Below are 18,042 nucleotides of genomic sequence, written 5' to 3'. Positions count from 1 at the left end.
AACAATTCCCCATCGTAAGTACACATTGATGACCTAAGACACGAAACGAGCGGTTTGTGTAAGAAAACAAACAGTATTTATATCATTTTTATCTCTTGTACACAAACACGTTCAACTGATTTGAGTGCGCGAGTGCTTCCTGATGTGACGTGTGCGCGCGCTCTGGCTTTAGTCTGCACAAGCGCGGAAAGTCGCTCTGGCTTAGTCTGCACAAGCGTGGAAAGCCCCGGAGGTGATCTCTCGTGCATGAACGTCACTCATTGTTTACACTTACTGTCTATGGTTTAAACAGAGATTTTGTAAGTGTTACCTTTCACTGTGAAGATCTAAACTTATTTAGACGTACAGGAAATTGCAATGGAAGACGATTGCAATATGTCAACAGACAACATAGAATTTTTTTCACAACCATATTTATTTTACCGTATTTTCCGGACTTTAAGTCACACTTTTTTCATAGTTTGGCTGGTCCTGCGACTAATAGTCAGGTGTGACTTATTTATCAAAAATAATTTGACATGAACCGAGAGAAATTAACCAACAGAAAACATTACCGTCTCCAGCCGCCAGAGGGCGCTCTATGCTGCCAGAGATGCTCCTCAGTTCTCCTGTAGTCTACACTGAAAACACAGAGTGCCCTCTCGCGGCTGGAGACGGTAATGTTTTCTCTTGGTTCTTGGTTCTAAATGAATGCGACTTATAGTCCAGTGCGACTTATATGTTTTTTTTTTCCTCATCATGACGTATTTTTGAACTGATGCGACTTATACTCAGGTGTGACTTATAGTCTGAAAAATACGGTAACCAGAATTCACAGATCAAGTGCTCAGGAGCGATTGAGGAAGCATCCGCTGCAGCAGCATGTCTTCAAGCCTCAGAGAGACAGAGATCTCTTCAAAATTGGTGGTGTTTTAGTAGCAAGTGTTGTGAGATGCCAACAGAAGTGGAGAGCAAATGTTGTCACGAATGGAACAACTACAAGATGACGATGAGGACATTGACAGTATCGCATCACACACCTGCCTGACTGAAGATCCTGAGTTTTCTCCGCTGTTGAGACGCAGCGTTTTGCACATTGTGTTTTGTTTGCCACGTATAAACTGGAGGCGATATCCAATGCCATAGGGACCCAATGGCACGCTGTCAATAGAGTGAGTAATGTGTTGTATTTTTATTATAATCGCGACGATTATAGGGTGCATTATAAACAAATTAATTAATTACAATTACTGCATTATATTTCAGATAGTGCAGATTGGTGGGGTAGCGTGTGGTAAACAGTAAACAATGAGTGACGTATACGCGCGAGAGATCACTTCCAGCACTTTCCGCGCTTGCGCAGACTAAACCAGAGCGACTTTCCGCGCTTGCGCAGACTAAACCAGAGCGACTTTCCGCGCTTGCGCAGACTAAAGCCAGAGCGTGCGCACACGTCACATCAGGAAGCACTCGCGCCCTCAGATCAGTTGGACGTGTTTGTGTACAAGAGATAAAAACGATATAAATACTGTTTGTTTTCTTACACAAACTGCTCGTTTCGTGTCTTAGGTCATCAATGTGTACTTATGATGGGGAATTGTTTAATTTGGACTCCTCTGTGCATGCTCTTTGAGGTGGTGACCATAGACATCCATTATGTGAGTCACAGACCAGAACGGTTGGACCTAAAAATATCAAAATAGAAACTACTGCGGAAACAAAGACACCTACATCTTGGATTCCCTTGAGGTAAGCTAAAACATACCAAAATTTAATTTGAAAGTGACCTATCCCTTTAAGGCCATTGCATTCAGTGTTCTGTGTTTATCTTTCGCACCTCTTTACTGAGCGTGTCCCAGCGTCTCTGACTGTGGTCCAGCTCCGTCTGGCCCCAGCTGATCAGACCATGTACTGAGCTCTGCTGCACGGCCGCCACGTTCTCCTTCATCTGCTTCAGAGACGAGTCCACGCTCTCCATCTCACTCACCAGCTCCTGCACAGACACATCTCAAACATCACTCACTACTTCAGAGAAACTCACACACAATCTCCAGCTGATTTCTCAACCAGTTTAAACTATGTCTAGCAAACCAGTTCAACAAGTCCACCACGGTGGTTAACCAGGACAACCCTGGACCTGCTGATAAACCAATTAAACCAGCGCTAACGATAGTTCACACAAAAATGAACATTTGCTGTTAATTTACTTAAGACCTTCTTCAGTAGAACACAAACAACTGTGGTGCTTGATAAAATGCAACCTAACCACAAAATCAGACTGTAGCGTCTACATCTAGCATTTAATCCTGTGATGAATGAACTCATTCAGAGCTCCAGTTCATCCAAAAGATGAGCTTGTGAAATGAACACGCATAAAGTGAAGACAAATTCACTTTTTTATGGTTTCTCATTGTTTGTGTGAAAAGGTGAGCTGATGGAAACTAGTTTATTCACATTATATGCTTTAGACTTGTAAAACATCCACGTTTCCCATCATTGTTAGATGCTTTGATGATATAATTTTCATATACGTATATACTGCATGATTGCACGAACTAGTTAATTGAACCAGATGATTAAAACAAACGGTCCAAAAGAACCCGTTCACAGAAAAGGATCAGAGTTCCCTGTCTACCTGAGGCACTGGATTACAGGTAATGTTATAAATAATGTTCAGTTTCTTGCACAGACTGATTGTTTCGCTTCATAAGACCTCAGTATATCATCAAGAGCCACAGGTATTAATTCTGTGCTCCCTGTATATGCTTTTGTTTTGACTCTCAAAGTGCCGGTAGCCATTGACTTTAATTTCATAAAATCCCCAAAAACCATGGTTTCAACTAAAAGTCATCTGTTCTACTCAAGAAAACAAGTCACCTATATCTTGGATGGCCTGAGGGGGGAGTAAACTAACAGCAAATGTACATTTTTGGCTGAACTGTGAGTATATTGATGCTTTTATTGAACTAGCTGGATTATTCACCATGAATGACTTATTGAATGTGTTGACCTCTGACCTTGCACTGGTTGAGTTCTTCCTGTAGTTTGTCGGCGTGACTGAATCCGCCGGTGTCTCGAGACAGCAGCTCCTCGACAGCATCCAGCCATCGCTCCACCTCCTCACTCTTCACCTGATCCACATCAACACCACCATCACAACACACCACATCCATGCAGAGACAAGCATTTCGATCAGGCTGATGGCAGAGTACTCACCTTTGTGTCCTTCATGCTACCCAGAATGCACTGCAGCATGCTGAGCTGATCCTGGGCGGCGGTGGAGAGCTCGGTCCAGGCCTGCTGCTCTGCTGCCCCTGACGCCTTCTGCGGCTGCTGCTCTATCTCAGCACAAAGAGCCTAGAACACAGATTGACCCAGAAGAGGTCCCCAGGTCATACTTTAAATCATCAATACTAATACTATATGTCTTAGAAAACAGCCACTGAAGTAACCAAGAATGAATTCCCTGCCAAACCATTACAGTTATGCTGTAAAATTATGATCAACTGACTTGGGTAACAAATTATGTGATTTCAAGTAAGACCAGTTTGATAAACTTGAGAAACTATGGAGACATCTATCATTAATATAGTATATAGAATCAAGTAATACTTGAAAATGTATTATTTGCATAACACTTGACCACATTTGAGACACAAAACTGGGGTTATTATTATTATTTTTATGTATCTGTTCAAATGTTTGTTAACTAGATAAATTTGAATTTAAAATATATGTTTTAATAAAAAATAAATAAAAAAAATGTAAATCTTGCCCTGGGAACTAACTGAAATAAATTTAAGTGCAAGTATTAAAATAACTAAAGATGAATTTTTTTGTTATAAAAGCGGAATAGAAAAGCACATCAAAATGACTTTAGAACTATGAAAATGAGAACTGAAAAATAAAACTAAAAAAAAAAAAAATACATTTTAATATTACAATTATTAAATAATACTAAATACTAATAAAAATTTTGAGAACTAATAAATGCTAATGATAAATGAGTAAATACTAATAATAAATACTATAATATTGTACAATACTAAGGTAACAGCACAAGAATTCGTGCAGTAAATTTGTAAAGTAACGTAACGTAACGTATCGTAACCTAAAGTAAAAGTAAAAAAGTTAAATAAAATAAAAGATGCATCACAGTTCACCATAACTGCATGCGAAGGTTAGCAAAGTGTCTTCAAAATACCAGACAATGAAGAAAAAGGAAAAAAAAAGATGTCACTTTTTTTCTATTTTTTAATGACATGGTAACTACTGTTAAATTGAGACTTAGATATGCTGGTTTTGGATATGCTTGGATATGCTGTTTTTTGTTATGCTTAAAAACTTATTTTTGATATGTAAACACCTATTCAAAAGTGTGTTTTACTTTAATGCTTACTGTACACAATCTTGAACTACTGCTGAAAATGTACAAACGTTTACCAATTCACTTCTACAAAAATGGCTTGCACATATTTTTCCGTGAAAAACACATCTTGGAAATCCTTACTTGTTGTTGACTCACATGCATAAAATGTAATAAGAGTGCAGAGTGCAGTTCTCCATTCACACCCACAGATGGAGACACAGCTCAACCCACAATCACCTACAAGCCCTCCAAAAACCACTTCCACTAACACAGAAACAAGTTTCTGCTTCTCACAGCCCATAATCAGCTCTTGTGTATGACAGACATCACATAGCTGGATGCAGGGTCATATTCAGTCTGTCTGTGTGGGCCTGTGAGAGCTGTGCAGACGTGCCACGTGGACATCGCCGGCTCAGGCCAGAGACCAACACAGCAGAGTATAAATATTTATAGAAATTTAAACCAATGCCAGCCAGCATTTGCTCACTTAGCCACTGGCGTTCTTCCCATCATTCATGGAGTTAATGAAAGAAACATCCAAAAACCAAACGCTAACAGAGAATCCACATATGGCACAACGCTAGATCAACACACCAACAGACAATGGACCTGAAATTTCCCTAATGTCACCACACCTTTAGAATATTGTCTTTTTGTAATTATCATCAACGTTATTGTCCTTGATATGAACGTGCTTTAACTCTCATTGATTTACTGTAAAGGGCAAGAGTGACTTCAAAGACATTGTCTACAACAGATCAATTCTGCGGCCAATCAGATGTATTCAACAACTTTCATTTCAAGTAAATAGTCTCCACTGGCAGGTGTGTCTTAACAGGCTTACATACCCTGCACACAAGCATCCCTGTCACACACACACACACACCTGAGCTTTAACGACTCCCTGTTCAGCTGTGGGGATGTCTCTGATATCAGCGATGACCGTGTTCAGTCTGGACTCCATCTGCTGCAGCGCTCTGGACCCCACCAGCCCGGACAAAACTACAGACACACAACGACAAATTACACACAGATCCATCACTCCAGCCATACAAGAGCAATTCATATTGATTTACAAAACGATTCTTAAGAGAAAGTGTGTTTTGGTCACTATTCGTTCTGTTCAACACATTTTAGCAGTTTAGTCTTTCCGTGTCAGATAAGATAAGCTCATAAAACTGCATTTTAAGATACATATACCAAATGACATGATATACATGACACGATACAATACAATGTATCATATTATACTTTACACTATATGATATGAAAGAATATGTCATACAGTATATCCCAAATGACATATATATGTTATGATACTATTTGACACAATATATATGATATGAATGAGTATATGATATATATGATAAATGACATAATATGGTATGATACAGACCTATGATTGGAATATGATATGATATGGTATAAAATCTATGGCATGATATGCTACAGGGCTATGATGATACTCAGGTGTTATGGGTGGTGCATTTTCAGATTTCTGATTAATAATGTATGTGAACCAGCTCTTTCAAAGATGTTTATTTGTTGAATATCTGAGAGGAGACGAAAATAACTGCCTGCGACTCATTTGTGTTTGTCATTGTGTGTGGGTGTGCATTTCTTAGCTTGAATCCCAGATGTTAGAGGTCAACAGATCAAATCATGGAACATTAGCTTTCCGACTGTCCCACGAACATTCAACTGTTTATATTTAATGCAGCCATACCTTGGGGACAAAACTGCTGGAAAATTGCCCAAAATGACTGAGACCAAAAGAGGACATCCCCGAAGGCAAAAATTATTTAAAAATAAAGTAATAATAATGCATGTTTTCTTTAAGGGATAAGGGTTTGAGCTAGTCATTATAATTAGGCAAGGCAAGGCAAGTTTATTTATACAGCACATTTTATACACAATGGTAATTCAAAGCTAATTCTTTACATAAAAGTAAAATAATCATAAAAAGTAATCAATAATACAAGGAATTTAAAAACTTTTTAAACCATTCGAAAAATATTTACAATTAATTTAAAACAGTGGGCAACATAATAACTAAAAGCAGACTGCCTTTGTTTTGTGTGAACCCTTGGTATTTCTAACTGACGCGATCCTAATGATCTGAGTGGTCTGTTTATATTGTGTGAGCATATCTCTGTTTTCAGAATCACATCAAGATTCCTGACTTGATTTTTAGTTGTTTCACCCCTAGAGTCAAGGTATGCATTCAACTTGAGAACTTCATCTTTGTTTCCAAATGCAATGACTTCAGTTTTTTCCTTGTTTAACTGAAGAAAGTTTTGGCACATCCAACTGTTAATTTCATCAATACATTGGCAGAGGGAGTCAATGGGGCTGTAGTCATTTGGAGGCTAGGTAAATCTGGGTATCATCAGCATAGCTGCAATTTGGTTCTTTCTCATGTTTTGATTTAGTGGGACCATATACAGGCTAAACAAGAGCGGTGCAAGAATTGAGCCTTGTGGGACTCCACATGTTATTGATGTTCACTTAGACTTATGCTCTATCTTACATGGGGGGTTTGTCAGTCCAACAATAGCAAAAAGAGTGCAAGCGTTGTTACTGTTTTAGCTTGTATCTTTATGATACAGCTATTACAAAGCCATTTGTATCTGTTTTAGCTAATTGTAGTCTTTATTTATACAACGCTATAGTTAGCTTTAATATAAATACATCAGTAGTCTATGGTATGTTAATCTGCTAAGCAAACATGTCTGTGTGTTTATTTAACTACACTTTGAGCACAAAATGGTTCCAGACGTTCTTTAAAAAAAAAAAAAAAAAAAAAATTCATCATTTTGGGACATTTTAGGAAAATCTATTTTTAAGAAAGAAACATTGTTATTGTTGCCATTTTCATTCTGGTTTAGTCTAATTTATTTCTGAAAGGTTTTCAGAATGGGGTCAGTCTATGGTCATAATTAGCTGTATGTAAAACAATAGAAGTCTATGGTATGCCCTCATTTTACATGGCTGGCTAAATGTGGGTGTGAGAGAGATTTGCTCAAGCTTTAAGGTTAAACACTGATGTACTCTTACTTAGAGCTCTTTCTAGCACACACACACACGGCGCACACACACACACAAACTCTGGAACAGGTTTATCAGTGTGTAAAAGCTTTCTCATGGGCCACACTGAAGTTACAGCCATAAATAGACTGCTCTCTCTTAGTCTGGCTCTGCTCTTGTTGGCTCCACAAATGATTTAACCTGTTGCATAAGTCACTATTTCTGTCTTTAAATAAAACTGAAGAGAACAAGACAAACAGAGACAGAGAAACAGAGGCACTGCACCCCTTGGCACCAATTCAAACCCCGGGACAAATAAAAATCTCAGTGAGTCTCAATCTTTCTGTAGATCTGCTCCAAAACCTAGTGAACTTAGTGATCCTCGAAACACAAAAACAGATGTTTTTATCCAAAGTGACTTCAGAATGAAAGAAAAACTTGGCATTGTTTGCACCATGTACTGTACTTATGGTGTACTTATATTATGAACTTCTGTTGAGGTTCTCAAATGAGCACCTAATGGACACTTTACTATACCATGAGTTTGGTTTCACATTGTTAGCTTAGTAACATACTAACGGCTCTGCTGCGCTAGCTGTTTGGAGTGATTACCTATGTCGAGAGGTTGAAACTTGAAGGAGCATTTTGGTTTGGTGTGCTGCCTAATGGACAGCTCACAAACTTCTATTGTACTTTTTTTGTCATTTTTGGAGCTTGACAGAACCAGTTAAAGTCTGTTTTACAGTATGCAAAGTACAGGTTGGACATTCTTCAAAATGTATTTTTATGTTTGACAGTATGAACAAAGTGATATGCAATGACATGACATGAGGGTGAATAAATAATGACATTGTTGGCTGAAATATTCCCTTTAAAATGCAATCCTTTAAGAATGTGTATTGTTCTTTTTTTACAGAAGTGATTTCATTTCTCTATATTTGTAGCTTGGATAGAAAAGCTCAACTACCGGTTTTCAAAATCCCAAGTTCCCTCAAATTGCAGACTGGAGTGACATTCTTTAAATGTTATGAGAGCGTAAGTGTAAAGGCTGCAACTTGGAAATGTATACCTCTAGTAATGTCCTGCCGCCGCATCTTGACCTCTTGAATAGTCGTGCTGTGGCGTGATGCCAGCGCTGTCACATTGGGCCTCATGGTATCAGGGGCACCAGGTTCTGCGGCCAGACGCTCCGTCTGAGAACAGAGATCTTCCACCTGCGGCTGAAGCTTTTCCAGCTCTGCTATTCGAGTCTGAAACACAGTACAGTAAAAACAGTACAGATTTGCTCTGTTAACAACTCTATGTTACACTGCAAAATCACATAAGCCATTCAGACTGGGATTTAACTTGTTGCTACAATCTTAAAAATAAAGGTTCTTTGTTTTGATTTTTATCTGATAATAAAATAATCAAGAGAACTTTGTTTCACCATTTTGTGCAATGGAAAGGTTCTATAAATGTTGACAGTTCTTCATGGAACCATCAATGCCGAAAAAGAACCTTTATTTTTTTTAAGAGTATGCTGCTAGATTCCCTTTAACATCTGATTTAAGTAAAGTGTCTTGCATAAAAACTGCCTAGTATTTGACTGACCTCACAGTCATCTTTGAGTGACTGGAGTTCCTGCTGGTTGTCCTTGGCTCTAAAACCTTTTGTGGAGAGCAACCACTGCTCCTGTTCCTTCAGGAATTCATTTACAGCCTTCAGTCCTGATTGAACCGCTGCCACTCGCTCTAGAACTTGAGCTCGGTTCCTCAGATCCTGGATCAGGTTCTGGCAGCTCTCCCATTCTTTATGCAGAGAGTCCAGGCCAGAACGGGCCTCCTCTGAAGGCAGACCCTCTGTATAGACAGTTAGAGTGATTTTAATCAGTAGGAGAAAACAGGAACCATCATTTATCGAGAAAATCACTCACAATCCCCCTACCTTTCTCCAGCTGTTCAATCATCTTCTCTCCTTTCTGCACCAACTCTTTCACTGCCCCCTCGTTTTCAGCAAGCTCCATACCCAAGGTCTACAGATATAGGAAAAATATATTCAGTAGACCAAATATGTGGACAGGTAAAGGTTAGTGTTTTAATAAATCACCTGTAGATTTTCCTTCAGGACAGGACTGTCTTCAGCAGCTCTGGCAGATGACTTCCATGCAGCCAGCCGAGACAAAAGCTTGGGAACATCAGTTTCAGCTCTAAAAAACATAAAAAACATCCCACCGGGTTCACATGAAGGAGTGCTACAGCTAAGCAGAACAACAGAGCAGTGTGCTAAGTGTGTATAAACTGTCTAGCTCATGCTAATGTATTCGGTTTAACACTTTCATATGGTTGGAATAGAATTCACTGCAATAAAGTGACCGCACATTCGAACACATGCTTGCTTTACACCCTCTCAAGTTAACTTTTTGTTATTGCAAAAATAAGACAAAAGTGCAAGCAAAAAATAAGACAAAATCTAAAAATCCTGGAGGGACTGATTTTGGACTTTGTACAAGGAAGAGGTGTGTTTTTCTTACAATCTCCTGAACTCGCCATCTGAATCAAGATGTCTTCTTTTTGGTGGGGCGGGTGGCGGTAGCTCTCGGTCGCTGCTGGTGAAGGTTTGCTCCATCCGTGTTGTAACTGTTGTGACAGTCTCCATGAATATCTTCTCCTGTACCTGGGGCATCCCAGTCACGGACACCGCTTCAGTTACCTGGTAACCAAACAGACACTTGGAATCAGTGTCACATAGCTAATGTGCATTAACAAACACATGAGATGCATTTATCTGACTTGGCTGGAGCAGTCCTCTAGTTTTTGGACCAGGTTGTCCCAGCGTTGGGTCAGTAGGTCTGTGGCTTCTTCGATCCTCTGAGCTGCGGCTGGACTGTTTAACAGCACCATCACATCCTGTCCAGCATCTGACAGAGCACTCAGGGCCCGCCGCTTCTGGGCCATATCCTCCTTGAGATTCTGCAAAGAATCATAGGCCAAAACAGCAATGGTCTTATCAACCTGGTAGATTTCAGTTTTTATTTGTAAAACCTAAGTTTACAATCTTAAAATTAAAATAATTTATGTTCTCAAAACATTGATTATTTAAACATAGATCCAAAACTATGAACAAGTAATAAAAAACCTCCAAATATGAAATGTGTGTTTGTCTACTCACGGCTAAGCTGCGGGCGCTGGCATTTATTTCACTAGGGTCTTTAAAATCACTGGTCTGAACTTCACTCAACGCCTTCTCCTTATCTGCTAGCCATGATCCAAATAAACTCTGAATGGAGGAGAAGAAAGTTGATTTGCCAATACCAGAAATGCTTCATCATTCATATGTTGTTCCATATAAAAAGAGTAAATAATCATACTACCCTACCTTAAATGGTATACTGGCATAAAAAGCTTTAAATTAATGTAATATCATAGACGATATTCCCTGATTTACATCACAGTTCAGTTTGCAGACTGACGGAAGCGGTCCAGATGGAGGAAGTGTGAAAACAAGATTGTGTGGACTCTACACTAATGATATCATGGGTCAATGGTAATGGTATCTGCAAGTCATGAACTACCATAATTGAATCTCACCCTTTCCCAGAATGCAGCCAAAACTGTTAAAATAGCAATCTGACCCTTAAATGCATTCAATGAACGTTCCAAGTCCAAGATTAGAGCACAATACAATGGGGCCCAACACAGAGCCCTGAGGCACACCTCTGATTATTTTTTGGCCAGAAGCTTAAGTAACTTCAGGTTTGTTCTAGATTGAAATTAATGTATGTATGGGCAAAACCAAACATATTTAAAGGATTAGTTCATCCAAAAATGAAAATTCTATCATTATTTACTCACTCTCATGTTGTTCCAAACCCATAAGACCTTCGTTCTTCTTCAGAACACAAATTAAGGTATTTTTATAAAATCTAAGTGCTCCGTAAATGTTATCATTGTTTTCTTTGCACAAAAAAAAGTATTCTCATAGCTTCGTAAATTTACAGTAGAACCACTGATGTCATATGGACTATTTTACCGATGTCCTTGCTACATTTCTGGACCTGGGAATGTTGCGGTTGCATTTCTGTCTACGTACAGTCAGAGAGCTCTCTGACTTTATCCAAAAATTTTCAATTTGTGTTCCAAAGACTAACAAAGGTCTTGGAAGGTTTGGAACAATTTAAAGGTAAGTAATTAATGACAGAACTTCAATTTTGGGGGGAACTAACCCTTTAAGTACTCAAACATTATTACTCAAAAACTATTCATCATGAAAGCAATTATTATATTTTTTAATTATTGCAATTATTTGAAAACATGCATAAAAATGGACTCATTATGAATTTTGTGATTGTTACACTGGAATGTTGGATTTTTGGTATCAGGCCTCACCTGGTCATCAAGCAGACGCTGCCACACAAGTTGCATTTCCTCTAGTTTGTTCCAGCGCTCCTCTGTCCAGCGACACACTGCCGCCCAGCGCTCTCCCAGTGACTGTAAAGAACAGAAGGAAAAACAAAAGAGGGAAAGTTATTCACTGAATGACTTTTCACACACTTTTACGGCCTCTGGGAGTGTCAAATGTCTGTTCAGTTCCAAGTTTATTGCTGTGCTGCATCCAATGAATTCTCTAATACTGTGTCCAACATTAACAGATCTCATTCTTTAGAGAAGCTATCAGTAAAGGCATGGAAAACAGCTTGGTTTAATTACCTCTGCACTTTAGGTAGGAAGAAACTTACTGAAAAATTAATTCTTTACTACATTCAATTGAACTAGATTGCCATACAGCATTCGCCTTGATCTCTATAAATTTGATCAAACAACACTGTACAATGGTACAGACACATCTTTTCCTCTTAAAACAGTAATAGTTCAAGATTTCCTTACAGATAGCAGGAGTTAACAATTAATTGGAATACTGAATATAACCAGTAACGACAGCTAGACCTAATGAGATAATTTTCATAAAAACACAAACATGATTATGCCTTTTATTGTACTACATTTTATGGTGATATACGAATATTACTGCTTAAGAAACATCAGCTGACACTTAATTAAAAATAACTTGTATAATTGAAACAAGTGAGTTATATCATTTGTATATCTGAGGGCAATTACAGCTCTGATAATCACTCTCTGAATAGCCATTTCATAATTACAGTCATTTCGACTCATTTTATCCTGCATGTTGTCCTCTACCTGCAGTTGTTCCTCCAGGGCAGCAGTGGCACTCTCCCCGCTGTTCTCATCCACGACCACAACCATGTGCGTGAGAGAGTTCACCTTTACCTGTTCCAGCTCCAGATCATTCTGCAACACCTGAGGAAAAAACAAGGAATAAGAGGTCAAAAGGTTAAGGAATGGTCTAATGTACACTTTTATTACATTTTAAGTTTCTTAATTTACCCAGAAAAGAGAAAATGCACATTAAGACAAATCACCAATCACCATATTATCATATGAAATAATAATAATAATAATAATAATAATTATTGAATTTATTTCCCCACATTGCAACTATTACAACAGTGATTTTATGTATGCATGCATGCATGTATTTATTATTTTACAGGAAATAAAACAGTATAGAAGCTGAAACATGAAAATAATGCCACAATGCAAAGCCTTAATTACATTTAATTAAAAATACTGGTCTTATTTCGTTAAATCAGATAAAATGTCTAATACCTTTCTTTTAATTATAGGTCAAGTCTGCCAAGGGCATGTTTTTAACAGGTTTCTCAGACTTAAGTTTGATGTATTGGAATTTAGGGTGGAGATTTTTCGACTCTGTACTGTGTCAAGTATGAAAGTGTAGATGTGCGTGTCTCTGTAAATAATGTGGAAGCACTAGGGTGTTGTGGGACCCTTCCTATGAGACTGCGAGGCTCCTAATTGTAAGCATGTGTGTGGGAGCGAACGTTTCTGTGTGCGTGTTCTCCATTCGCTAAATGAACAAACACGCAGAGGTCATGTTTGCCCCTCGTTCACTGGGGCGTGTGTTGATTTGCTTATTCATTCTTCTCACAACTCAATCTCCTTCTCTCTATCCTTTCAGCATCCATGATACATTCACGTCGGGGATCAGAAAGAGAAAGCTTTTATTTGTGAACAGGTTGTGTACACAGACGGGATCTCTGATGAGAGTCATTCATTAACTACTCAAGTCTCCTTGGCAATGTTTTACTGCACAGAGGTTACTATTCTAGGAGACTTTATCAATGCTAAGTATACACTTTGTCTCATAATGTTCTTTTTATGTTTCTAATCTACAGTGTATCAACTGTGATCAAGTTACAATCTGAAACCACAGGTTTACTTTTCAGCCCAAATGCTGAATTCAGACGGTTGGGTAAGGAAGAGCTGATAATTGTTCATAATCAATAACCCAACTGTGGTGGGTTGGAAACGCAGATTTGAAAGAGCATTACATGTCATGCAAGTTCAAGTGCATTAGGCTTAACTTCACCTATCTGTTTCACCTTCGGATTATTACTATCGGCTGAGTTCTGTGTTCATTTGAACCCTGCAGTATAGTCATTTTACAACTTGGCAAAATCAACCCAGCACTGGATTCATCATTTTTAAATCAAGCAGTGTTGCCAAAATAAACCAATTTGGGTTGTTTTTAAAGAAATAGTTAACCCCCCAAAATTAAAATTTGATGAAAAAGTACTCTCCTTAAGGCCAACCAAGATGTGATGAGTTTATTTGTTCATCAGAACAGATTTGGAGAAATGTAGCTTTACAAAACTTGTTCACCAATGGATCCTCAGCAGTGAATGGGTGCCGTCAGAAGGAGAGCCCAAACAGCTGATAAATGACTAAATGCTACATTTTTCTCCAAATTTGTTCCCATGAAGAAACAAGCTCATCTTCAAGAGGTCTGATGGTGAGAAGATTTTTAGCATATTTATTTTTTATTTTTGGGTGAACTAATCCATAAACTTTTTGGAGTGTATAATTTTGTGATGCATCACAATGTATCATGACACACCATGACATAGATGGCGATACCAAGGCCTGCTTAGAGAATCAAATGCTCCTCTTACTTTGTGCTGCTCTATCTGGGCCAGATATCCCTCCATGTCTCCTGCTATTGGCTCGGTCTCCATCTTACGGATCCGCCCCTCTGTCTGCGTCAGCCAATCGGAGAGCTGCTGGAGCTGCTGTTGCTGAAGGTCCATCAGAACCTCATGAAGTCTGAAGACAGAGGAGAGGTGACAAATTCAAGCTGACTCTTCAGACAGAAGTCTTCAGTAGGAGTGTGTCTGTACCTGGACTGACGGTCCATGCTGGCGACCCGCAGGTTTTCCCAGCGAGAGTTGAGCAGTGTCATCTGTTCTCGGATCTCTTCCTCCTCTTCCTCACTCAGGTGGCCTTGAGCGATCAGCTGGTTTCCCGCCTCTAAGACGTTACCCACGCTGCTCTGGTGAGCTGTCAATTCCATCATGAACGCCTGAGGAGGCAGAACCACACATCAGTCACCAGCATGACTACAAACCATCTTCACAGACGTCTTAGAGACTATGTATTTGTAGTGATTGCGAGAGAAGGAAAGTTTTCTTATATAATAAAGAACCATAACAGCTTAATATTATTTATGCATTTATTTATATTTGATAAGAAGTCATGTAATAAGCAGCTGCACCGTTGGATGGTTTATCACAGCATATTGCATTTTAAAATAATTATTTCCTCAAGTCATACAGTTCATCATACTTACTGTAGGGTTTTATTTTTGTCAAAGAAACATGGAAACTGTTTTTTTATTTTATAATAAAATGTGTTGACATTAATAAATGCTGTAAATATAGTATAAGTATATTTAAGTATAAACTGTAAATATATTTAATTTTACAGCATTTATTAATCTATGTTGAATTTCATTTACGGCATAACTTTATCCAATGTTTTATAAAATATCTGTTTAATTTTTCTACATTTCTGTTTTCTCTTTTAACTTTTTGTATGTTCTGTATTAATGGTTTAAATAAGAATGAATTTTACTGAATATTAGGGGTGAAACGGTACATTTATTTGTACCGAAAATCTACATTTTATGCATGTTTACCGAACAAATGTGTAAATTTTTTAAGGATTAAACTTATTAAAATTAAAGCTGAATTTAAGTTTGGGCTCTGTTGTTTATTGTAATCTTATAGTAATGTGAAAGGGCCCCTTGTAGTTTACAGCAGGAGCTTACGTAGAATTTTATCCCTAGGAAAACTTTAATTGTAATTGAATTTAGTTTTTTTTTGTTTTTTGTTTTTTTTGTTCTCTTGCTAAACCGAAACCATACCGAACCATGACATTAAAACCGAGGTACGTACTGTTAATGTTTTGTGATTTACTATAAATTTATAATAAAAAACATCAAATCAAATAAAATCTTTTTTATGTAATTAGTCTATTAAAATGTATTAAAATGAAAATACACAATTCCTTTACAACACATCATTGTATTTTCATTTTTATTTTGTCAAAAATGTTTACGGTTTACTGATCAAATTCAAGCAATGCTAAAATATTTCTGCCATAATTTCTTCAAGTTAAAACCAAACTTTTATTTGGGTGGTTTTCCGTGAAGATGTGAAAATGTTTTGCTCAAATGAAGTGGTGAAATGCTGGTGCAGTGACTCTCAGAGCAGCTCCGGAGACGATGTCTTCATATAGTGAGACTTTTATAGAGAAAATGTGTCGCTCATTCACACGGTGTCTTATGATCTACTCTTGAAACAGGAAAACAATCAAAAAAAAAAAAAAAGACGTAACAAACCATTTGAACATTATCTAAATCTCTGATGTTTTTAAGCAGAGTGCAAAGACAAACAGGTTCAAGCTTCAGGAAAAGCCCAGTGCTCAGAGGCTCTCCAGAGCTTTCCAGCATTTGCCTTGCTTTTGTTTCTGCGTCAGCGCCTCACATTAGCCTTCACTTTCTGACAGGAATATAAACCTGGCCCTCCTGCTCTGGATCCATCGCTCAGGAGTGAGTTTATGTGCCCGGCTCTGCTGTCTCTCTGCCTCACAGAATTCCTCACATACCTGGCATGTTCAGAGCATGTTCTCCAACAGGACGGGAACATGGAGTATCTCAACACGGGACATGCTAACACTTAAAGTCCTCGGGTCAGAAATGGGAAGTTTCATGGTTTGAGGAATTTTGTTAGTAACAATGAAATCCTAATTAAGCTTCTTCTTCATGTGAGACTAAATTTAGTCTGTATCTCCTCTTAAAGTTTTCAAGTTATAGCCACCAAAACTCAGGTCAGACATTCAGACTGGTCTGACTCAGGTTTCTATATATTTAACTGATCTGACTTACAGTTTTCATAAACCCGATGATCGAAATAAAAACTTTCATTGAGGTGGTCAAACCTTTGTATTTGTGAAAGACTTGAAGTGTCTTTTAAGTTGCCAAACACTAGTAAAGCTTAACGGATATTCAGGGACGATGTGCTAAATCATGTTAGTAACATGTTAATTTATTCTAGCTATGTGCTAACCAGAGGTGTAGTGGTAAAAAAAGAGGTGGGTAAACTATAAATTATGGGTGACCACCTCGTGGTTACGGTAAGGTGGGCCACTGCCCACCGGTGTATGTGTATCCTGATGACATCGCTATAGGCTATCATTTGATATTACTACCAAAGGTATCACTGTTTAGTCCCTCATATAAGTCACACGATCACTATTCAGTTCATACATTAATCTAAGTTCTTGTTAAAGAGACTCAAGAAGGAATAATAAGGTTGAAATCTATAAAGTTTACTAAACGACAAAACAGAGAGAACAATTTTTTTTAAAGAGGAATAGAGAGGAAGGTTTATATCCTGGGGTTCCAATGCAATGCACTTGTACGTAATGATTTGGGATTTTGGATTATTTTCATAGTCGATTAATCTGTTGAATATTTTCTAAATTAATCGGTTAGTTGTTTGGTCTATAATATGTCAGAAAAATATGGATCAGTGTTTCCCCAAAAGCCCAGGAATGGTCCTCAAATGTCTTGTTTTGTCCACAACTCAAAAGATATTCAGTTGACTGTCACAGAGGAGAGAAGAGACTAGAACATATTCACATTTAACAAGCGGGAATCAAATATTTTTTTACGTTTGTCTTTCATATATTTTATCAATGACACAGACAGCTTCATTGCAGAAGGACACCCTTTTGGTCACGTGGTTCACGTGAGATGATTGACAGCTTTACAAACTAATGATCCTGCACTGATGTCATAGCTGACGCGAATCAATAAGAGGAGAGTAATCGCTAGCTCTGTTAGCTGTTTTAGCTCTGCAGATCGCATCAATCAGTGTAAAATAAATAAAAATGTTATTCTGTATGACAAAATATTTTACAAACATGTCATAAAATTATTATCTTTTCAAATGTGCGCACCATTGAACTATAGCCCTGGCGGATCGTGGATATTGTATACGAACACAAATAAAGCAGAGATTAGATGAATGGCTGCTGTTTGAGTGATGGTTTCTTTTCAAAATAACGAACGTTATGTTGTGTTATTATTATTATTATTATTATTATTATTATTATTATTATTATTATTATTATTATTATTATTAATTGCCAGATATCCATTTTTGAATCCTGATGCAGTCTGTAGCGTGTCGTTTATTTTGAACAAATCTTTAATATGACTCAGGACTAACGAGTTGTCTCAGA

General features: G+C 37.9%; 1 protein-coding gene across 7 annotated transcripts in view; it reads right to left on the bottom strand.

Annotated features, from left to right (window-relative positions):
• Positions 1 to 18,042, bottom strand: part of utrn (utrophin) — a 193,575-nt gene that overhangs the window by 134,040 nt on the left and 41,493 nt on the right. For all 7 annotated transcript variants that reach the window (XM_052594682.1, XM_052594686.1, XM_052594679.1 and 4 more), the window contains 15 exons: positions 14,634 to 14,815; positions 14,409 to 14,559; positions 12,556 to 12,675; positions 11,743 to 11,844; positions 10,526 to 10,633; positions 10,147 to 10,326; positions 9,888 to 10,066; positions 9,464 to 9,563; positions 9,302 to 9,389; positions 8,969 to 9,216; positions 8,445 to 8,625; positions 5,235 to 5,350; positions 3,196 to 3,336; positions 2,997 to 3,110; positions 1,817 to 1,972 (listed from right to left, as the gene is read on the bottom strand). In XM_052594682.1, coding sequence (XP_052450642.1) covers positions 1,817 to 1,972; positions 2,997 to 3,110; positions 3,196 to 3,336; positions 5,235 to 5,350; positions 8,445 to 8,625; positions 8,969 to 9,216; positions 9,302 to 9,389; positions 9,464 to 9,563; positions 9,888 to 10,066; positions 10,147 to 10,326; positions 10,526 to 10,633; positions 11,743 to 11,844; positions 12,556 to 12,675; positions 14,409 to 14,559; positions 14,634 to 14,815 — 2,166 coding nt within the window. The remainder of the gene's footprint in view (positions 1 to 1,816; positions 1,973 to 2,996; positions 3,111 to 3,195; positions 3,337 to 5,234; positions 5,351 to 8,444; positions 8,626 to 8,968; positions 9,217 to 9,301; positions 9,390 to 9,463; positions 9,564 to 9,887; positions 10,067 to 10,146; positions 10,327 to 10,525; positions 10,634 to 11,742; positions 11,845 to 12,555; positions 12,676 to 14,408; positions 14,560 to 14,633; positions 14,816 to 18,042) is intronic.

This window comes from Carassius gibelio, chromosome B23, assembly GCF_023724105.1.
Source record: "Carassius gibelio isolate Cgi1373 ecotype wild population from Czech Republic chromosome B23, carGib1.2-hapl.c, whole genome shotgun sequence".
In the NCBI taxonomy this organism is placed as follows: Eukaryota; Metazoa; Chordata; class Actinopteri; order Cypriniformes; family Cyprinidae; genus Carassius; species Carassius gibelio.
This window is presented reverse-complemented; position numbering and strand designations above follow the sequence as displayed.